This window comes from Cucurbita maxima, unplaced genomic scaffold (assembly GCF_002738345.1).
Source record: "Cucurbita maxima cultivar Rimu unplaced genomic scaffold, Cmax_1.0 Cma_Scf00007, whole genome shotgun sequence".
Classification (NCBI taxonomy): Eukaryota; Viridiplantae; Streptophyta; class Magnoliopsida; order Cucurbitales; family Cucurbitaceae; genus Cucurbita; species Cucurbita maxima.
The window spans coordinates 3,466,234-3,488,134 of NW_019272023.1; the positions used below are offsets into that span (position 1 = coordinate 3,466,234).

Genomic DNA, 21,901 nt, shown 5'->3' on the forward strand with positions numbered 1-21,901 from the left:
TTTTTTTTTTTTTTTTTTTTGAAATTTGATTGAGAATTCACGTGCGAGAATAGCGAGATATCTGTTCTTCTGTTCCTTTATCTTTTTCTGAAATGAGAAATATCTCAGGTGACTAGAAGTGTGGACACTGAGCATGGGAGGCTAAGTCCACAAGAACAGAAAACAGTTGATGCCATTGTTGCAGCAAGGTGGGTATCAGATTTAAATACCCTTATTAAATTTAACATTCTGTACGGACTCTCATAATTTTATATGCTTTCATTTCAGCAATTTCCCCCTTTCAATCGTTTTAGTTGGTGTCGGGGATGGACCGTGGGATACAATGAAAGAATTCGACGATAATATCCCCGCCCGTGCCTTCGATAATTTTCAGGTAAGCAGAGGCATGCCCTTACTTGCCTTTTGTTATCTAAAATCTGCTTGCTTTGCTTATCTTATATAACTGCAAATTTAAGAGACCCTTTTTCTTTTTGGTTCCCATCTCCCTTTAGTTTGTGAATTTTACTGCAATCATGTCAAAGAATGTTCCCCAGTCCCGGAAGGAGACAGAATTTGCACTTGCAGCTCTGATGGAGATTCCTTCTCAATATAAAGCCACCTTGGAGCTTAATCTACTAGGGTAAGAAGCGTTTATTCCATATGTTATTTTAGTAGGAAATTTTTTCGAAAGGGAATCATCATCTTTATTGTCACAATCATTTTATTCGTTCTTATCCCAGGACTCGGAAAGGCAATGCTCCAAAGAGGATTCCACTTCCTCCACCTGTTGCAGCATCTTTCAGCAGACCAAGACCTCCTCAATCCTATAATTTTCTGCCCAGCGTGCCTCCATATCCTGGGGATAATAATTCAATCGAAACTGTTCGTTCGATCGACCTTTCATCCTACGATGACAAGGTAATTTTTGTGTGCTGTGATGTGGACTTGTTTGACTACCGCTCTCTAACTCTGAGTGTTGCAACTAGTTTTATTTGTCCTAGTGAGTCTTGGATGATTTTTAGAACGATTCTTAAAAGCTTAAAAACATTTTATTTTATGTAAACTGTGAGATCCCACGGTTGGAGAGAGAAATGAAACATTTTTTATAAGAGTGTGGAAACCTCTCCCTAGCAGACACATTTTAAAAGCTTTGAGGGAGCTCGGAAGGGAAAACTCAAAGAGGGCATTATCTGCTAGCTAGCGGTGGACTTGAGCTGCTTATATAAACATAAGCATAGTTCTACCGATTCTTGTATTGTTGGTCATTATCTCAGGGTGGCTCCATACCACTAAGATTTTGATTTAAGAACGTTACCATATCTATTTTCATTGTTACTTTAAGAGTTCTTATCTCAATACCAACCGCTAGTTTTTCTGCTCACAGTTATGCGGCATTTGCCTTAGTAACCCAAAGGACTTGGCATTTGGTTGTGGACATCAGGTAATCTTCTGTGCTTCAAGTTTATAAGTATTACTAAAATTTGAGTTCTTTACCCTAACAAATGTGCTCGTCAATTGCAGACTTGTGGCGAATGCGGACAGGATCTTCAAATATGCCCGTTCTGCCGGAGTGCAATCCACACACGGTTAAAGCTCTACTGATCAAATCTCAACGAGTCATACTCGTCGAAACAATCATCATGCAAGTTCGTGATATGATACACAGGCATAATGCCTCGATATCGAACAATTGCTTGGCCCTATAGATGTGAAAATGTAGGCAAACAATTCTATTCATACCTTTTGTTACAGAATGATGCTTTTATCAAAGTTTGATGGTTTGAGTCTTCTTGGTTCCAGTAGCCATGGTCAGAGGAGGAAGGAGGTGTTGAAAAGGAAATTTGGCCACTGGAATTCATTTTTTTCTTTCTTAAATTTATTTATCCATTGTCTTTGCACATAGAAAAATATGTTATGTAATGTAATGTAATGATATTTTTGTGCACTTTTCGGCAAGTTACTTTATCAATGAAAAATAAGGTAAATTTATCCTCTCAGGGTTTTACATTTGTTGTTTAAGATGGATAAGTAATTGTATTTTAATATTTTGAGGTATTAAAATAGAATACTATCTTAAAAGTTTCGTGACAAAAATGCTCTACAAATTTAAGAATTAAAATGAAATTTAAACTATGATTGATTACCGACTCAACCAACCCGATTTTTCCAATCCAAAATGCTCTACAAGTTTAAATCAAGTCATTCACAGCATGAACTCAAGGCCAAACTGAATTTTCTAGTAATATCCACTTGAGAAAAGAGAGAAAAAAAAGCTTTGAAATTTCCCAACAATCGTGAACCTGTGCTTTCGTCGTTCTCACTCCTCCATAGCATCGCCTCCTTCGATTACCTCGACTTTTTCCTTCAATGGCGTAATCTTTGTCAGCAGAACCTCTGTAGTTCAAGAAAGCACGAGTCATCGGTCGAGCAATGGGGGCATAAGGGATGTGGAAAGAGAAACAAAACATGAAAGCTATGAGTAAACAGATGACTAACCCGTTTTTTTGGGGAAGGAATAGCCTTTTGAACTGACATACGTACGAGGATTCGGCAACAGGTGGTTTCTCATATAATCCTTTTGGCCCTGCGAGTCATCGATATACTTTTTAGATGCATATTTTCCTTTATTATCTTCACAGAAATCGAGGCACATTAAGAACACGAACCTTGGTAATAACACAAACATCAACGTTACTTCCACTCCCCAAATCGTTAAATATCCCAGAACATATCGCCTCGGTTACCAGCCGAATCCCTTCATCCCTCTACAACAAGGAAATAAAAGCTCACCAATCACCATGGTAAGATACACCAAGTTGTTCAAATTTAGCTGTATCTATATAAGCACATGAACTTACAGTCAGGCCTTCTTTGTACTTTGATTCAAAAACAGACATTGCAGCTAGAGAACCTGATCCCATTGTAGCATATGGCAATGTGTCGGTGGATCCGTGAGGATAAATCTGCAGATGAAGTGCATTAAAAGATGGAAAGTTGCGCAACATAAAATCGTTTGTTTTCCAGAACAGAACTCACAGTATGTAAATGAGGTCCAGTAACATCGACTCCACCAAGCACCAAAGCGGCTGAAACGTAGCCTCGATAACTGGAGAACACAAGGATGGGAAAACTTAAAATTCATGCTACAAATAGATGAGAGATATGGAAAAAATCCAAGTAGACAAAACAAAGGCTATACCCAAAAAGGTGTTTCTTGAGAAGGGTCAGAGCGGTAACAACCCTTGATTCTCGACCGGTGTGGTAACGATGCAATTGCAATTGAGAGCTAACCATGTCTTAAAAAATGCAAGAATAGTAGAATTCGTTATGTTCGAGGAACAATATTGACAAAACTAACTAGCAGAAGCAAGATACCACCAACTACCTGTTACTGCCTCTGTATCAGCAGCCGTTCCTGCTCCACAACAATATATGTTTGGTGCCATATAGTGAATTTTCTCACAGTTCTTGTCAGCAACAATAGGGCCTTCAGTAGCACGTGTATCTGCCCCAAGAATAACACCATCCTGAAGCAACTCAGGAAGATTAAACAAAACATTTATTCGAATTTACAAACTTCGGTGTATTCTAACATAATTGAAAAGAAGAAAACATGTAGTCGCATTACATTTGCTAAGTAACTGGACCAGACTACTCAATTCAGTCATCTTCTTAAAAAATGATGGGAACATTATCAACAAAGTGAATGCTTAAATGCTTCAGACAACACAACCAGAAGATAGCAATTTTAGTACCACTAAGACGTTTCCCCATTTAAAAATTTCTTCATACAAAGAATATCTGCTACACTTTGATGTATATGCATTAGGAGATATTGGGAGACTAATAAAAGATTTCTCGATAAAGATAATGTCCGGAAGAACAACATTTGGCTCCAAAAAACAACTGAAAAATAATAAGATTGATCTATGTTACAAGAGTAGCCGATTACCTTGAAGATTAAACCCACAATGGTAGTTCCAGTCTTAAGGTAAGACGGAGATTTAAGACCTTTCTTTGCAAGCATATCATTTCTTCTGCAGAGATCAAAATTAAAGCCACCCTTGGGAGGGGCATCAATTGCAGTGCTAGACATAGCTAAATTTCAAGTGCACCTGCAAAGTTGAAACAAAAATATCGAACTGGCTTCGGGTCGAAAATCAACAGGAAAAATAAAAAATAAAAATCAATCAACCCACAACTTGTTACAATATGCTTCCAAGAATCCAACTAGATCATTGTTCCTAACGTTGAACCAAATTAACGGGTCGCTTCGCTACACCCAGAAATTCAAGATAACATAAATGAAACAAACTTCATGAGTGAAATCTCGGAACCTCAACCAAGACTAAAGAGTCGCGATACACTCCCAACCTATAATCACAAAGAATGAATATCCACCAGAAATCAAACATGGAAAAGTAGAAGGGAAAAAAAATCCCCATTTCCTAACACTTAAATTCCATCCCGAGTCTTTCAAGCAATACAATACCAAAAAATTTATAAGCCAAAGGTTTATTATTACTTCATTTGATGATCTAACAAAGAACTAAGAAAATTATCAACAGAAGTAGTATCTCAAATTCCCAGTTCGCCAGGAGCGGGCAGATTAAAATGGCAACAGAAAATGGATGAACACGAAGAACGGAAGAACTGGAAGATTCAGATTTGTAAAAATCAAACCTGAAAACGAGGAAAATGGAGGATCCAAGTTGGGGAGCAGCGAGAGTTGGAGGGAAGTTTGAGCGAATTACCTCCTCTCCTCGTTTCTCTGTCTAAAAAGCCAATAACTTGCAGAGAAGGAAAAGACATTTTTTTAAAAATATATATATAACAAAAAAGAAAAAAAAAAAGAAAAAAAAAAGGGTGAAATAGAACTTGAAGTATGGGCCAGAAACTTAGCATAATTAGTATTGGGCCTGAAAGTTCTACAAGCCCATTTGGTTTGCTTTATGACATGGCGTATTTAAGAATATTATAAATAAATTTTTATTGGACAAATTAATTTATAAAAAAAAAAAAAAAATTACATCTATTAGTGAATACATAAGCGTCTATTACTCTTACTATAAATATTTTAAGGGTTTTTTGGACTTTTCAAATATTTTATTTAAATATTTGGAACGAGGTTAAAATTGCCATATTTATAAACATTTTTATTTTGTGCTAAATTTGCTATTATATTTAGGTTAAACGGTTTTCTATGTAATTTCTCTTATATATTTAAAAAAAAAAAAACCAAGATAAAATTACATTTCTAGTCATTTGGGAGTTTTTAAACTGTTATTTTAGCCTCTAAAATTTTATTTAGTAGTATTTTGATGTGACAATTTATTTTTAATATAAAAAAATTAATGATATTTTTTAAATAAAATATTTACGGTTTCAGGTAAAAATATTTCTTGAAATTTTTAAAAGTTTAAAGATACTATTAAAACATCTTAAAGTTTATGGGTATTTTTATTCATTTATATATATATATATATTTATAATTATGGAGAGAGAAAAGTAGATTTTTTAACATTATTTTAGGACAAAATAAAATGCAATAAAATAGGAAGGAAAACAAAATATTTTGCAAAAAAAGGATAAAAAAAAAGTTGGAACAGAAAATATCTTTTATCTTGTCTGGTAGGAGCAAGCCATTGGCCCAACCAATAATGAAAGTAGAAAATGGCCACAAATGAAAACAACTTATCTCTGAATCCATGTCCCAAAGCCTGGTTAGTTCAAGCACCGATCCTTGATGCTAGCCATTGACATAACCACCCAGCCATGGCTTCTTCCCAATCCTGGTTCAAGCTCGGGAAAAGCACAGCCGCCCCGGCAGTTGCGGCAGCGGCGACCCCTCCTTTATGCTTCAAAAACCATTGCCAATCTACAAGAAAACAGCCAAACAAGACAAGAATCCACAGCAGCTGCAGGCAATATCAGACGCCAGGTTCTTACCTCACAAGGAAGAATTAAGCTTAATGCATACCCGGATCGAGAATTCTATGCTTTTCCACGGTTTGTTACTCATGTCGACAATGGCTTCATTTCCACTTTAACCAATTTGTATCGGGAAAGGCTGCGTCCGGGTATCGAAGTCCTCGACTTGATGAGCTCTTGGGTTAGCCATCTCCCTAAAGAAGTCGAGTACAAACGAGTGGTTGGACATGGCCTAAATGCTCAGGAGCTTGCTAAGAACTCCCAACTTGATTACTTCTTTGTGAAGGATCTTAATGAAGATCAGAAGCTTGAGTTGGAGAGTTGCAGTATTGATGCAGTTGTGTGCACTGTTAGTGTGCAGTATCTTCAACAGCCCGAGAAGGTTGCTTTAAGTCTTATTGATTATGTGTTTCTTCTGTACATTGTTTCCATTATGCAGTTGCAAGGAGCAGTTCTATGCATCGAATTATGTCCATAAATTACACCCGAAATCTGTATCTATAACGATCCAAGCCCACTGTAGCAGATATTGTTCTCTTTGGGCTTTCCTTTTCGAGCTTCCCCTCAAGGTTTTTAAAACGCGTCTGTTAAGAATAGGTTTTCACACCCTTATAAATAATATTTCGTTCTCCTATCCAACTGACGTGGAATCTCACAATCCACCCCCCTTCGGAGTCCAGCGTTCTCGCTAGCACACCGTTCGGTGTCCCACCCCCTTTCGAGGCCCAGCGTCCTCACTAACACACCGCCCAGTATCCGGCCTTCGGGACCCAGCATCCTCGTTGGCACACCGCCCAGTGCCCACCCTCTTCGAGACCCAACATCCTCATTGGTACACCGCCTAGTGTCCACCACCTTCGGGGTTCAGCATCCTCGCTGACACACCGCCCAGTGTTTGATTCTGATACCATTTGTAACGGCCCAAGCCCACCACTAGCAGATATTGTCCTCTATGAGATTTCCCTAGCAGACGCGTTTTAAAAACCTTGAGGTGGGCTAAAAGAGGACAATATCTGCAAACAGTAGGCTTAGGCCGTTACAGTATCTTTTGAGCTCGGAGGATCAAACCCACCCTAAGATTCTTTCTACTTCTCGAAAAAGCTCTAACCCCATGTCTTTACACAACTTCATTTAACACTTCAGAGCCCCCCAAGATGAGGGAATAGATGCAAGAAAGACTAAACTTCACGGCCATTATTAGCAGACAATCCAAGATAACTATAACGTTCAAACTAACATAAACAAAGCGATACATGTTTACGAAAATGGAAAGGCTAACCAATGAGTATCATTGCAGGTGTTCGCCGAGGTGTTCAGGGTGCTAAGGCCAGGAGGAGTGTTCATCATTAGCTTTAGCAACAGAATGTTCTATGAGAAAGCTGTGAGTGCATGGAGAGAAGGGTCTGCATACAGTAGAGTACAATTAGTAGTCCAATATTTCCAATGCATTGAAGGATTTACACAACCAGAGATTATAAGAAAGATGCCTGCTTCAAGCGGCACTGGAGAAGATAACTCACCGTTCAGCTGGATTCTGAGGCTGCTAGGCTTGTTTTCTGGCTCAGACCCTTTCTATGCAGTGTTGGCTCACAAGAACTTCAAGCCTGTATATACAAATGAAACTACTTGATCTCAGAAATACGTACGTTTATTAGTTCAACTCTCGTGTCCGTTTCTGAGTAGACGTCTTCCTTTCTGTCAGCTTAAATAAACAACCTAAACAAAACCGTTCTTAAACAAAGTTCTCTAATATAATCATGAGAAAATAATTTATTATTAACTAAAATTATCGTTTATTATTGTCTCAAATGTTGAACGAAGCGTTCATGACAACCATTTCCCTGGTTCTTTTCTTGTTCTTGTTGAAAAGGCTAAAAAAATACAGATCTAAGTAAACAGAATATTTTTCTCATCTTCTGTCAAAATGTCCTTGATATGTGAAGAAAAGAACAAATCCATCCAAGATTCAAGCCCCCTTTGAAGTCCTTTTCTTGATTAACTTTCAAAAAATCTGTGGAAGCTAACAGACGATGAACGTCGGGGAACATCGGGGATCAAGAGCACACCACGCTCATTCAGCACGAGGAGTTGTCTTACAGGTTGCTTTGCAATTGTCTGTTGTGTCTACAACAAAACTTCTGATTTCACCTTGCAGGAAAATATTACAAGGAGGCATCGAGATCTCGGACATACTTCTCCTGCCCGTTTCGATCCACGAAACCTGAATAGGAAGCAGTTCTCCTTTTGATCCTCTGATGTTTTCCTCTCACCACTTTCACTTTCCGACCCGAAAACTTCGATATGATCAGTACCAAGAACAGCAAACCAGAAATCACCCAAATAGAAATAATCCATAACCTCAAAGAACTAAACATCGCGTCCTCTTTCACCTCCTCCGATGATTCCTGAGAACTTTCTGTTGATAAATGGTTGCCCTTTCCAGTATAGCTTTCATCAAGCTTGCCGATTTTCCTTGAAACCCCAGCTTCACTTTCATTTTCCGAGTTCGAGTTGGTCAATGAGCTAGGATCTGAGCAGTTGCTCTTCTTATGATGCAGATACAGAGCTTCATTGAGTGTTCTTATACACTCTATGCTAAGCAAGTCCCTAGCAAAAGCATTCTTATCAGTTTGATCAAGTGTTGAAGCATCTGGTGGAGCTGGAAATTGGGCCCAGCATGTGTTGACCAAATCAGTGTCCCTCCAATTTGCCTTGCCAAAGCTCCAATTCCCAACTTTAAATTCAAGTCCATAGTGAAAAACTCTGTAATGAACTCCAGGATCAGGATAATATCCTGGGTATATCAGTATCTCCGTGTTTCGAATATGCCGTAATTGCAACTGTTCGTACACGAAAAAAGAAATATTTTCAGTTTTGTTATGTTTGTTCCAGTATGAAAGTTCGTGACCAAAGTAAGATTAAGAAAAATAATACTTTCTCCGCCATAACCAAGTACCTCGGCAGCACCGAACGAGTAGCCATACATCTCACTGATCCAGCCAGATTCGTATATATCTCCCGTGATGTTTGTTGCATAATGAGCTCGATCGGCTCGGACCTCCTCAGTTTTGTGGAGCCATAGCATGGCAAATTTCCTGAGATCATCTATGTGCATGATAATAACACCGCCAACCTTGTCACAAGCTTCGGGATGGCTTGTATGGAGTTTCGCAAGCACATTGTCACAGCCAATAAGGTAACTACCAAACACATATGTAAACCGAGTCAAAAAAACTTCCTACTAAAAGGAACAACCGAGTTTCAAATATCAGATTAACTTCTTACTCGTATGGAGTTGAAACGGGACGTCCACGAGCTGCTTTGAATTCCCACGGCGTAATTGGTCCTCTCATGATCATGTCAGCATCAAGAATAACTATAAATTCTGCATCAGTGTTCACATGATTGAGCCAATGAAGCACTGCGGCTGGCTTATTTATTGCCGGATACCTAAGACAGAACAGAAGGATACGAGATTTAGTCTTCCTCTGCCATTATTATAACTTTTCTTGTTGGGTCTTCGCAAGCAAGATTGGGAAGAGATTGGAAGATTTTCGGTCTTAAGGGTAAATATATAACACATTAGATGTAACGGCCTAAGCTCACCTTTAGCAAATACTGTCCTCTTTGGACTTTTCCTTTCGAGCTTACTCTCGAGGTTTTTAAAATGCGTCTGCCAGGGAGAGGTTTCCACACCCTTATAAAGGGTGTTTCGTTCTCTTCCCCAACCGATGTGGGATCTCACAATCCACCCCCTTCAGGGCCCAGCGTCCTCACTGACACTCGTTCCTTTCTCCAATCAATATGGGACCCCCACCAAATCCACCCCCTTCGGGACCAGCGTCCTTGCTGGCACATCGCTCATGTCCACCCCCCTTCAGGGCCCAGCGTCCTCACTAGCACTCGTTCCTTTCTCCAATCGATGTGGGACCCCCACCAAATCCACCCCCTTCGGGGCCAGCGTCCTTGCTGGCACATTGCTCATGTCCACCCCCCTTCGGGGCTCAGCCTCCTCGCTGGCACATCGCCCAGTGTATAGCTCTAATACCATTTGTAATGGCCCAAGCCCACCTCTAGTAGATACTGTCCTCTTTGGGCTTTCTCTTTCGAGCTTACCCTCAAGGTTTCTAAAACGCGTATGCTAGGGAGAGGTTTCCATACCCTTATAAGGGTGTTTCATTCTCCTCCCCAATCAATGTGGGACCTCACATAGATCTCAGGTAGAGAAATTAAAAGATGGTTTCTTGCTTTACATCCATATGATGATGAAGAGAAAGATTCTATCCTTTTCAAAATAATATGTGGTACCAAATATAATTGGGGAGTACATGATGAAATGAACCAAAAATGATCAAAGAGGTCAAGTGATGTGTAAAAGAAGGGCAGGCGCATGGAGTGAGGACAGAAAAGAGATTACCAGTCGCCAGTCAGAGGATGTCGGCTCATGGAAGGAACATAATGAGTTGGAGCCAAATTGTGACCTTTGTATTTTTTCAAATTCTCGTCGGTACAGCTGAGAAGTCGTGTAATGTTCCCAGGCTGGCCGCTCAGGCGGAAACTATGCATAAGGCCTACAGTTTGCCAATCGAAATAAGTACTGCACTCCGTCGAGAAAAGGGTGTGGATTTTTGGATATGGTTCCTGCAGTTCATCAAGCACAGGTTGTTTCTGAACAAGTTCTTCCTTTACTGGTTGTTTCTGAACACGATCTCCCTTCACCGGTTGTTTCGGAACATGATCTTCCTTCATTACTAAAGTAGCAGGGGTTGGATACTTGGGTTTAGTTAAGTCAGCAAAAGTTTTACTCTTTAAAAAACTTAAATATTTTGACCACTGTGGCTTCGGGCACCCGTTTCGCTTATGTTGCAACAATAGGCCCTCGTTCAACAGGTTGATACACTCTATATTTATAAGTAGCCCCCGCTTCTTATTTGAATCGGATTCCATTTGTTGTATCTGCACAAATCTCAACTTTTTAGCCACAAATAAAAATTTATAAACCAGAATTACAACTTCAACGCATAAAAACAAAGCAAAATATCCAAGGAACCATTCATTTGGACACATACCTCTCGAGGATACGGAGGCTCGGGGAAAAGGCGGTTACAATCATAGACAATATCATCTTCATGGTGATATAATTTACTGAAGGACCAATTTCCCACACTAAATGGCAACCCATAGTGAAGAAGTATAGGCTCAATGTCGGGACGAGGAATATAACCCGGGTATATCATCAAATTGTCGTTAATTTTGTGCCGGAGACCGACCTGGGTTGGGCAAAGAAGTCACATTAGCAAAACATAAATCTAGAGAATAACAGAAGTATCTCGAGCAGCCAATAAACAAGGTGCGATATGAAACAAGTTCATATTGTCCTTTGGCACGGTGAGAGGAAAAATAAAGCTTACTTCCGCAGCTCCGAACGAGTAACCATACATCTCGCTTATCCACCCTTTGCCATAGATATCACCAGTTATATTGGTTGCCCAGTGATCTCTATCTTCACGCACCTCTTCCGTCTTCGAAAGCCACATTGGTGCAAATACTCGAAGATCATCTATATGCATGGCTAACAGGCCACCAACTTTGTCACAGAGCTCTGGGTGCTTGGTGTGCAATTTAGCAAGAATGTTGTCACATCCAACCAAGTATCTGAAAGAAATAATTATACATCATTTGAATAGTCACAACAACATTAAGAAAAAGAAAATTTTGAGCTTATTTTGGTCCCTAACTCTCAAACATTCATGCACAACAGTTGACAGTATCGAAATCTAAGATTTCTACTAAATGATAAATAGAAAATTTATGAGCAAGATTAAAACAGATTTTAATTATAACAGCCTAAGCTCGCTGTTAGCAAATATTGTTTTCTTTGGACTTTCCCTTCCGAGCTTCCCCTCAAAGTTTTTAAAACGTGTCTACTAGGGAGAGGTTTCCATACTCTTATAAAGAATGTTTCGTTCTCTTCCCCAACCAATGTGGGATCTCAGATCTCATAATCCACCCCCCCTTTGGAGCCCAGTGTCCTCACTGACACTCGTTCCCTTCTCCAAACGATGTGGGACCCCCCAATCCACCCCCCTTCGGGGCCCAGCATCTTTGTTGGCACACCGCCACGTATCTACCCCCATTCGGGGCTCAACCCCTTCACTGGCACATCGCCCGATGTCTGGCTCTGATACCATTAGTAACAGCCCAAGCCCACCGCTAGCAAATATTGTCCTCTTTGGCCTTTCCCTTCCGGGCTTCCCCTCAAGGTTTTTATTTTAAATCGCATATGCTAGGGAGAGGTTTCCACACTCTTATAAAAAATGTTTCGTTCTCCTCCCCAACCGATGTGGGATCTCACATTTATACCATGTTTAGAGATTTAAGTTATAACATTTGAAACTCGAGAGATTAAAACACAACACTTGACAGTTAACAGTATAAGGATCAAAATAAACGTTCAAGCGTCAAAAAAAAATATATATATTTAAACCATTTTTTATCACTGCAGAAAGCCAAAAGCATCTATCCAGGTAACTTTGTTAAAGTCTCAGTTTACGGAGAATAATAAGCTTCAATGCCACAAGGGAGTGAAGAGGGAGAAAAAGAGAAAAATGTAACCCATAATATGCTGCAACAGGTCTGCCCTTCTCAGCACCAAGTTCCCAAGGTATTATTGGGCCTCTTATGATCATGTCTGCATCCAGAATCACAACCCAATCAACATTCTCTGCCTCTTTACTATGCTTAAGCCAGTGGACAACCCCTGCAGGCTTATTTATTGCAGGATACCTGCAAAACAAGTAATGTTTTCTTCTTATATCCTTTTCTTTTCATTTGTAGCTATGTTCCAAGAGGAGGAAAAAGAAAAAATAAAGAGCATGAAGTCGGAAGAAATATAATAAGCGAGCGTTTTCCAAAACATAAAAAGCAGAAATGAGAAGAAAAGATTAAAGATCTAGTGGGTACTTTGATGAGTGATGAATGAAACTTCCACAAAGCATCAAGTTCGACAAAAACGAAAACGAAAACATATTGTTTTTAATCTAATATTAAGTATCAACAGAAAACATCTACTCTGTTCAACGATGCGACATTCAATCAAGTTTCTTGAGAGAGGAATGTATAATCAAGACTCTTCTTTGTGCAGCTAAATTATCCATATTCTTGAATGTTGGCTGAAGTATACATTCTTTGGAGTTGCAGTGATATAAGAAAACTGGTCCTGTCCTCTTGAGGACGAAAGAAAAATGCTTTGCGGGGAACTCGTTTCATGACAGAGTATTAATGCTGGTTAGACGTCAACCATAAAATCCATCACTATACCGCACTCCAGTATCCACTTCGATTCATGCAGCTACTATGGTAACAGCTGGTGTTTTCATGATAGCAAGATGCTCCCCTTTATTTGGATACCCACCTATGGCTTTGATTGTTATTACTTCTGTAGGAGCTACGATGTCATTCCTTGCGGCATTAAGATTGAAGAGGTCAAAATGAAAGTCGTTCCCACCCCGGACCCCCTTTCCCCAACTTTCAGCAATCGACTCTTTCAAGTTTCTCCCATTTCTACTTCCCTCTTATCTGGTTCGGGTTTTATCACACCATCTCCTCTGACAACCACTCCCTTCTACATTTCTACACCATTGATGATTGAACAACATAATCTTAGAAACATGAATATCACATCTTGCCACAGTCCTTAAGATATATTTTCTAAACATGAAGCCTTTCCACCGGCTTCACCATTATCATTTGCTAAATTAGCTAACAGTTATAGATAGACAACGCATACCAAGCACAATACCATCATTCGGTGCTCCTAATCCAACAGGTCAACCAATCTTATGAAAAGAAGAGAAGAAAAAACTGCATACATACTGATCAATCTAATCAAACAGACCAATTTCAGAACTAAAATCAAACAAAGCTAAGGAAGATAACAATCAAATCAGTAACCAGAAGCACACCAAAAGCAACACAAAACCCAAATCCTGAACTCCAAAAAGTTCAGGAAATGAAAGGGAAAAGAAGAAGAAACTCTCACCAGTCGCCAGTTTTGGGGTGCCTACTCATGGATGGAACCTCAAAAGTGGGAGCCAAATCCATCCCTCTATAATTCTTCTTCTCCTCATCGGTGCAACTAAGCAAACGGGTGATCGGCCCCGGTTGCTTCGACTTCTTGAAGCTATGCATCAACCCAACAGTTTGCCAATCGAAGTAATTCTGACACTCCACCGAGAACAGAGTATGAATCCGCCTTGGCGCCGCCATGTCGGAGTTAATACTCCGCCCATCGCCGGCCACAAACCCCATCACAAAAATCGCCACAAACATCAAAAATCCCCTCATTTTGGCTCAACTCGAGGCCAGATTTCAAATGAGTATTTGTTCTAGAGATCTGGGTTGCATTTCCTGGATCGCAGCCACAGGTCAAACCTCCATTTTTCTTACTCTTTTTTTGTTTTCTTCGACATGGAGGAGAGGGAGTGATGTGGGGCCATGTTAGATAGAAAATTAGCTTAAAATAACAATCAATTGGATGCTAATAAAATAATTCACAACAAAATTGTATCAAAACCTAGAAGCTCGGGGTTGGAATTTACCGCTCTGATCAGAACATAGGAGCCGTTGGGAATGGCTTCTCCAAGTCCATCCTCCATTTTCATGAGGCGCTGCTCCTCTTCTGCGGTAATCAGTGTGACAAAAATATACCGTAGTGTTCATCTTCTATCTTTTCCTTCTAAATTTGGTTCTCTCAATCCTTTAAAACTTCTAATTTTTAGTGGATGGAATGTAATTAAAGATGAAGTAATTATTGAATTAATTGAGTAATTACATTAATTACAATAATTTCAAATTTTATAAGATAATTACATAATATTTAAACCATTCTTGGACATCCTATACAACAGGTTCTAGCATAATCTCCACGTGGCAAAAGCCCATTTCATCATAGCTACCACGTGATTGAATTTGTATTCCCTCGAGATTCTCCATGTCATCCCCATAACCATCGAGCAAGTGGCCTACAATTCTAGAGGCCGATATGTCGAACATATTCAACCCGAGCCCTGAGTTTAAATCCACGATTCACCAATTGACTAGTGACCATTGATACTAATGTCACACGATTGAGGCTTATGAGTACCTGTTATCAACGTACGAAAATAATTATTAAAACGACCTTATGATTCGAAGTAGATACCTGATTCGAGTCAGTAACTAGATTTAAAAAAGCTATCACATTTTTAAAAAATATATACGTATTTGATACGATGATCGAATATTTTGTATAGTTTATTTTAATAATAGAACCCATTTTAATAGAAATTTGTGAGATTATATACTAAATAATAATAATAATGGTATCATTTGAAATCTTAAAATAAAATTATTATTTTTATTTAATTGGAAATACATTTCAAAATTATTTAAATAAAATTAATATACTCTCAAATTCTTATTAAATTAATAAGAAACTAAAGTAGTATTTAATTTTTTTTTTAATCTATAAAATTCTGCCGACCATTTTGAAAATCAACCGTCCGAGTCTGAGTCGAGGCCGAGTCGATTAAACCGATCCGGTCCGTCTATCGCAATTCTCTTCTTCCTCAATTTCTAAAACCCTAGTACAGATCGTCCAGAACACAGAAACGGGGGAAGAAGCAAGACAATGGCGAGCTCAATTCTTGCAAAAATGGCGAAATCAATCAGAATCGCCAATCCCACGCTAATTCCATTTCATTCGTTTCGCTGGCGTACGCTTACTACCAGTGTCGCCACCGCCGCCGAACAATCTCAAGCCGACGCCGCCTCCTTCACATTCTCCGAGGACAGTGCTAGAGAAGATCCTATATTCGTTAAGGCTCCAAACTCGAAATCCGGAGCTGATTCTTCATCCCATTCCAATTCTTCGGTGACGATGCCGACCTCGTTCATGACTGGTTCTGTCGTAGGCAAGCGGTTTTACAAGCAAGTGACTACGAGAGAGGCAGATGATCGGAATGGATGGACGGTGATGCTTGATTACCGGACGCTGAAGACTCCTTCGAAGAGGCCGCTGAAGCTACCGACTGTTGGCCTTGCCAAGGCAGTTGCGGCTGAGTGGGAATATCAGGTGGTTTCTCTTATCTTTTGCTCCTGAAGTTATCCTCATCCTTTTTGGAAGGTTATTGAAATTTCGTTTGTCTGGATTGAAATGAAGATTTGATCGATGTAGGAAACCGATGGGATTAGACCTTTCTCAATGCCTCTAATGAAACTTGCCTGTACCGCATTGGAAAGAGTGCCTCTTACCAGGCCCAAGATTATCGAACATTTAGTGCAGAAATTCAATCAGGATCTGGTTTTCTGTCGTGCTCCCGATGACAATGTTCTAACAAGTGGAGTTTATGGTATGTCAAGTAATCATATGAGTCCAAACTTTACTAGATGCATTGAGCACGAGATTTACTTGAGTTTCCATTCACTAGTTTGTCAAACGGCTGATCAACAGAATATGATCTATAGATTGAGTGGTCTTTTAGGTTTTCTCATTCGGATTTGGTTAGTTTAAGTTCATAACTCCTGTGTAGAACACATTTAACTTAGAGGACTCCAAAAGTTGGGAGATCGGTTGAGTAGAATTTCCCAACATCTACATCCTGATATCACTAATCAACCACTTTTCCTTCGGTAGATTTTCGCGACATTTATGGTTATAGCTGCAATAACATCAATATCCTGATTGAGTGATCAACCACAATTTTTTGTTATAGCTGCAAAAACATCTGCATCATGATATGAGTGATCCCTGGGTTTTCTTAGTTGAAACTTCATGATATGAGTGATCCCTGGGTTTTCTTAGTTGAAACTTCCAAAATTTTTGGCTGTGGCTGCAATAAGATCTAGATCCTGAATTAAGTGATAAATCACTTTCTTTTTTTATTATTATTATTGGTAAGAGGTCATGTCTAGATCCAGAAATTTTGAATGCCAGACCATGCATGTAGCAACATAGCGAAAATATTGCATGTAAACATGGAATAGTAAGATATATATCCTGTATCTCTTTGCATCTCCTGTTGGAAGTTGATGATACTTTCTTGACAATTGCTTGAACTACTTATTTGCAATCCAAAAACATAAAGAACTAGAATTGAAAATTGACCAATTTGTTTGATGAAACAGATTATTATCTAGGACTGAATATTCATAAAAGTTGAATAAGGTTTCAGTACATAATTGGTGTTACATTTTCCTTGTAGAACGACAAGTGGAGAAAATCGATCCTTTACTCGACTGGGTGCGCTTAGAATTTGGCTTTAAGCCTATTGTATATTCCAGTTTTTTTGGTGGGAAACAGGAGGACGGTCTTATAAAGGCTGTTGAAGATCTTCTGAGGAAAACAGATGACTGTGAATTGGCATCAATTGATGCCATTGCATCAGCTGCACACTCTTTAGTAATTGCTATTGCAATTTTTCGTGGAAAGTTGCAGATCGAAGAAGCAATCGAGTTGATTAGGCTCGAAGAAGATCTGCAGGTTTAACTTCTTTCTCCCTCATTCTTTATCATACATATATTTTTTCAACTCAGATAATGTCATATTAAGAAGCAAATGTCATAACATATTCTGAACCAATGGTCGAACGTTTGCAGGTGGATAAATGGGGTCTGGTTGAAGGTGGTCACGATGTCGATATTGCTGATCTACGGGTTCAGATCTCATCTGCCGCAGTATTTCTTGCTCTTTCAAGGAGGTTTTGAATCCATTAATCTGATTATTTTCTTATCCTACCTATCAGCTAGGATGTGCCTTTTTTTGGTTGTTGTAGATCCAAAAGGCCTTTCTAAATTATACTCCAAGACTGTTTATAAGACATACTGTAGCTGTGAGCAGTTGAGAAAATAAGGAAGAGATTGTTTCTGTAAACATTTCCCTCTGGCCAAGAAAGAACCAGGTATTTAGATGTCACGACTTCAATCTTAGCTTAGGTTTGCGAGAATAAATTGAGATCACATACAAAATAATGCAGAAAAGGAGTGAAGTAGTAGTAGCTGAGCATGTTTAGTAGGCATTGGCATTGTCAAGGCTCTTGGCAGCATTGCACGCAGAGAGGTGGTTGTTTATTGATATCACAGTTACAGCAGGCAGTGTCACAGTCGTTATTGCACCCTACATTAGACATTTTCTGATATTAGAAAGTTCCTCTCTGGTTAAGATTTCATAATTGTTTAGTCAAGATTTCATAATTGTTTAGTCAAGATTTCATAATTGTTTAGTCAAGATTTCATAATTGTTTAGTCAAGATTTGGCTGTCTCAATTCTTGACAAGTCCAGTTTTTATTCTATGTTCTTTTATTTCACTACCTATTTTGATCATTGACAGAAAGATCACAGTTATTATCAAGAGTTTGTTGATATTATGTGAAAATCTCAAATTTATGAAAAATGTTGATAGCCATTATTAGGAAATCATAAAGTCAACGTTCGTGTAAATTTGATACTTATTAATGTCACAAATTATCACTATCAGGCTTAAATTATGAGTTTGGTTAGGGCATGGGTTTTGAAACGGATTTAGCTTTGAGTTCGATTTATATTAATATTGTGTAAACTTGTTTAATGTCTTTCGACATCTTATTGATTATTGATCTTTTTTCTTATGAATGGTTAATATCACTCTATTTTTGTTTTCAAATTTTAAAATATTCATTTAAAACTATAGATTTTAATAAAATTATTCCAAATAGTCACACAAATTTAAAAGTAGATTAAACCAAATAGAAATTGAAGTTACCAAAGTGGGGTTAAATTTTTTTTTTGAAATTTGACAGATTAAAATGAAAATGAGATCCAAAATAATTATCTTAAAAAAGTTCATCAGGTAGACATATTAAGAGGCTTATAGACACAAAAGTTTAGAAAACATAATGGAAGCTTAAACACACCCCTTCACATATAAAAAAAAAATACCTAATGGTGACATCGAGTACTCGTAGATATCGAGTATCGACATTCATGGTTGCATACCTGATACCGTAACATACTGAGACGATTCGAAGTCTCGTCTATTTACAAGGAACAATAGGCGAGTCCCTGCATGAACTCTGGAACTGACTTCCATCAACATAAAGATCACCAAAACTAGAAAGGACAAGGGAAGCATTGATGATAATGACGACTTCATAGTGTTGTAATAACCAATAAGAATTGCCTTACGAATTTGGTAAAAGATTAGCTGCTCAGTTGGTGAAGAACCAGCAGCAGAAGCCACACATTATATAGGTTCCATGGCCTGGTTTAACTATATGATAAAACAATCTTATATGCCACATTAATGAATATTGTAATTATCATCCCACATCTGCTGTGCTAATACTTTTCAGTTCTACACTGTATTTACAATCATTTGTTTAGTTTCAACAGAGATTAAAAGTGTCATAAGAACCACATGAGGTTAGTATTCTATACCTCACAAGAAAACTGCATGCTCCTCTTCAATATGGTTTGTTACCTTCTTCCTGTTTTTGTTTGTTTATCGTTTTTCTGACAATTACTTCGAAAACCTGCCCAAGTTAGATTCAGAACACATTCTCGACACATAAGGTCATCGAAAGAAACGGGAAAGGTATGCGAAACCTGGGTACGTGTTCTTCCAGTAGAACCTTTCTCCCCTGTATTACTATTACAAAATAACACCAACATATATATTTGATTTTCAGACAAGCCATGTTTAGTGAAATGTGATGAATAAAGGAAGATCTTGATACAGCAACTCAAGAAGAAAACAAGGTTTCTATCAACATTTATTTGCAAACCCAAATGATAAGTAAGTACAGAATGGGTGGAAAGTAAGTGATCCACAAGTTATTATATCAAAATCACAGAGTTCATCTCCTCAAAATATATCCGAACTGAATGAAAAGAACATTATTGTGCTTCATTGTACCTAGAAACTTAGGCTCAACCCACAAGCTGAAGTTGTTTGATATTTTGAATCTGTTTTCCAGGGTTCAAACCCTTGGGACATGCACGGGCACAGTTCAGAATAGTATGACAACGATAGAGCTTGAATTCATCATTTATTGCCTCAAGTCTTTCTTTGGTATATTCATCACGGCTATCGCTTATCCACCTGCATGCACAAAGGGGATTAGAGGGGGCCCTTTTGTAACTGAAAACATGTCTTCAGTAAAAACCATAAAAAGAAAACAGCCAATAAGACAATTAAGAATGCTTTTGAAGTCGATTTAATCAAAGTCATATGTGTCAATCTTCTTGCAAAGTCATGGTGATAGATAGGAAGTTGTGAGGTGAACGATAGGAACAAATAAATCATGCAATTACAAAAGATATACAACATGAACTTATGAAGCCTTCTTTAAGAAGAAGGGAAAAAAAAAAAAGAACCTATGAAGCCATGAATTATATACGAATACAGGGTTGAATACAAAGATTCTTTAGATAGATGTAAAACTTCATCACTGTTCATTGCTTCCAAGTTTTTGATCTTCTAATTTCATTTTTTAAGTTAGTTTGGGTAAACTTGTACCAAACTCTTTCACATGAGACAAATGCTACACCTTCCTTACTATGTTCCGTTATCAAATAAACTTATGGTATACGAATCCTATGTAAGTGATTATCATGACTTGAACTCATTACCCTTTCGCCTTTTTCATTTACATTGGTAACCATAGTTATTGGTTCCATTCAAAGTACATCTTTCTCCATCATGTAGGGTGCCAGTAAAATGTTGAATAAAGTTATCCTAACTTCATTTATAAAAGGCTAAGCTCTTGACAGTTGCAGGAAGCATATGTCCAATTTGGGTTCCAGCCGTCACCAATGAAGACTAATATTCTTGGCGAAATTTTTGTGAATAAAAAACTCTTTTATGCAACATCAGTAAGGACTAAGGTTGAAACTCACCAAGAAACTAGAGCAAACAAATGAGTTTCAGATCAAGTCTACCAAGGCATATCAAAACTTTGTTAATCATAGATAATAAATACCGAATTAAGTTACTCGATTCTCTATAAAAATAAGCAATCAATCAAATCATACAAGTTCTACCATGCATGCAAGGGACAAATTCCCAAGCAGGAGAAGGAGATCACTTTCTAAGCACTAAGAAGACGTAACCTAACTATATCATGGAATTCTACAGCCTTCACATGTAGCTTCTTGATTCCTCTAAACAGTCCCTGTTTTCTATTAATTTCTAACAAAAAGAGAGGCATGGAACAACCAAAACAGAGAACCAAAGTGAACGAATTACCTATTGGCATGGAGCAAAGCGGCTGGTCCGAGGTAGGACTCTGGGTTCCACCAATAGCTGGGGCACGATGTACTACAGCAAGCACACAATATACACTCATACATTCCATCCAACTTAGCCCTATCTTTCTTACTCTGAAGTATCTCCTTCCCAGGCACAGGCGGCTCGCTCTTCCTTTTCAACCACGGCTCAATACTCTTATACTGGTTATAGAAATTGGTCATGTCCACCACCAGATCCTTGATCACGAACATATGAGGCAGCGGCGTAATCGTCGAGGAAGCTCCGGACGGAATCTTGGTCAAGCAAGCCAATCCATTACATCCATCGATGTTCATCGCACAGGAGCCGCAGATCCCCTCTCGGCACGAACGGCGGAAGGTTAGAGTAGGGTCGACCTCGTTCTTGATTTTGATAAGCGCATCTAGCACCATGGGGCCGCACTCTTTGAGATCGATCTTGTACTCCTGAAGCTCTGGTTTAGAAGGACTATCAGGGTTCCATCGGTAGATTGCGAATGTCTTTAGGTTCGTTGAGGCGGCCGCTTTCTGCTCAACTTGCTGCGCTTCGGCAGCCGCAGCATGTGCTCGAATTCGAACGAATCTTGAAGGTGGAGTTGCAGAAACCCTAGCTATTGCCCTCCTCAGGATTCCGCTCGCCATTGTTGTCTCGAAGAAACAGAGATTAGAGAGGTGACAAAAAAAAAAAAAAAAAAAAATCAGAAGAAG

General features: G+C 38.7%; 6 protein-coding genes across 8 annotated transcripts in view; 3 read left to right on the plus strand and 3 right to left on the minus strand.

Annotated features, from left to right (window-relative positions):
* LOC111481860 (E3 ubiquitin-protein ligase RGLG1) overlaps positions 1-1,972 on the plus strand; it is a 5,074-nt gene extending 3,102 nt beyond the window's left edge. For all 3 annotated transcript variants that reach the window (XM_023127440.1, XM_023127441.1, XM_023127439.1), the window contains exons 6-11: positions 109-188; positions 268-373; positions 492-619; positions 720-897; positions 1,364-1,420; positions 1,501-1,972. In XM_023127440.1, coding sequence (XP_022983208.1) covers positions 109-188; positions 268-373; positions 492-619; positions 720-897; positions 1,364-1,420; positions 1,501-1,581 — 630 coding nt within the window. In that variant the 3' untranslated portion in view covers positions 1,582-1,972. The remainder of the gene's footprint in view (positions 1-108; positions 189-267; positions 374-491; positions 620-719; positions 898-1,363; positions 1,421-1,500) is intronic.
* A 120-nt stretch (positions 1,973-2,092) lies between these two features.
* On the minus strand, positions 2,093-4,777 carry LOC111481864 (proteasome subunit beta type-7-A-like). The gene is made up of 9 exons (XM_023127446.1): positions 4,663-4,777; positions 3,932-4,094; positions 3,365-3,506; positions 3,179-3,275; positions 3,016-3,085; positions 2,838-2,942; positions 2,646-2,744; positions 2,476-2,563; positions 2,093-2,373 (listed from the first exon to the last, which is right to left on the minus strand). The coding sequence occupies exons 2-9, from the start codon at positions 4,073-4,075 to the stop codon at positions 2,297-2,299; spliced, it is 822 nt and encodes a 273-aa protein (XP_022983214.1). The 5' UTR covers positions 4,076-4,094; positions 4,663-4,777; the 3' UTR covers positions 2,093-2,296.
* A 772-nt stretch (positions 4,778-5,549) lies between these two features.
* On the plus strand, positions 5,550-7,568 carry LOC111481862. Its single transcript, XM_023127443.1, has 2 exons — positions 5,550-6,292; positions 7,208-7,568. The coding sequence occupies exons 1-2, from the start codon at positions 5,726-5,728 to the stop codon at positions 7,538-7,540; spliced, it is 900 nt and encodes a 299-aa protein (XP_022983211.1). The 5' UTR covers positions 5,550-5,725; the 3' UTR covers positions 7,541-7,568.
* Positions 7,569-7,679: 111 nt separating this feature from the next.
* LOC111481857 (peptidyl serine alpha-galactosyltransferase) lies at positions 7,680-14,642 on the minus strand. Its single transcript, XM_023127432.1, has 9 exons — positions 14,511-14,642; positions 13,952-14,372; positions 12,526-12,696; positions 11,322-11,565; positions 10,980-11,180; positions 10,328-10,866; positions 9,196-9,360; positions 8,867-9,110; positions 7,680-8,750 (listed from the first exon to the last, which is right to left on the minus strand). The coding sequence occupies exons 2-9, from the start codon at positions 14,254-14,256 to the stop codon at positions 8,073-8,075; spliced, it is 2,547 nt and encodes an 848-aa protein (XP_022983200.1). The 5' UTR covers positions 14,257-14,372; positions 14,511-14,642; the 3' UTR covers positions 7,680-8,072.
* Positions 14,643-15,494: 852 nt separating this feature from the next.
* On the plus strand, positions 15,495-17,862 carry LOC111481861 (ATP synthase mitochondrial F1 complex assembly factor 2). Its single transcript, XM_023127442.1, has 4 exons — positions 15,495-16,024; positions 16,127-16,301; positions 17,154-17,431; positions 17,548-17,862. The coding sequence occupies exons 1-4, from the start codon at positions 15,581-15,583 to the stop codon at positions 17,653-17,655; spliced, it is 1,005 nt and encodes a 334-aa protein (XP_022983210.1). The 5' UTR covers positions 15,495-15,580; the 3' UTR covers positions 17,656-17,862.
* A 1,774-nt stretch (positions 17,863-19,636) lies between these two features.
* LOC111481863 (succinate dehydrogenase [ubiquinone] iron-sulfur subunit 2, mitochondrial) overlaps positions 19,637-21,901 on the minus strand; it is a 2,450-nt gene continuing 185 nt past the window's right edge. The window contains exons 2-3 of the mRNA XM_023127445.1: positions 21,174-21,869; positions 19,637-20,027 (exon numbers count right to left, since the gene is read on the minus strand). Of these exons, the coding sequence (XP_022983213.1) occupies positions 19,856-20,027; positions 21,174-21,835 (834 nt within the window). The 5' untranslated portion in view covers positions 21,836-21,869 and the 3' untranslated portion in view covers positions 19,637-19,855. The remainder of the gene's footprint in view (positions 20,028-21,173; positions 21,870-21,901) is intronic.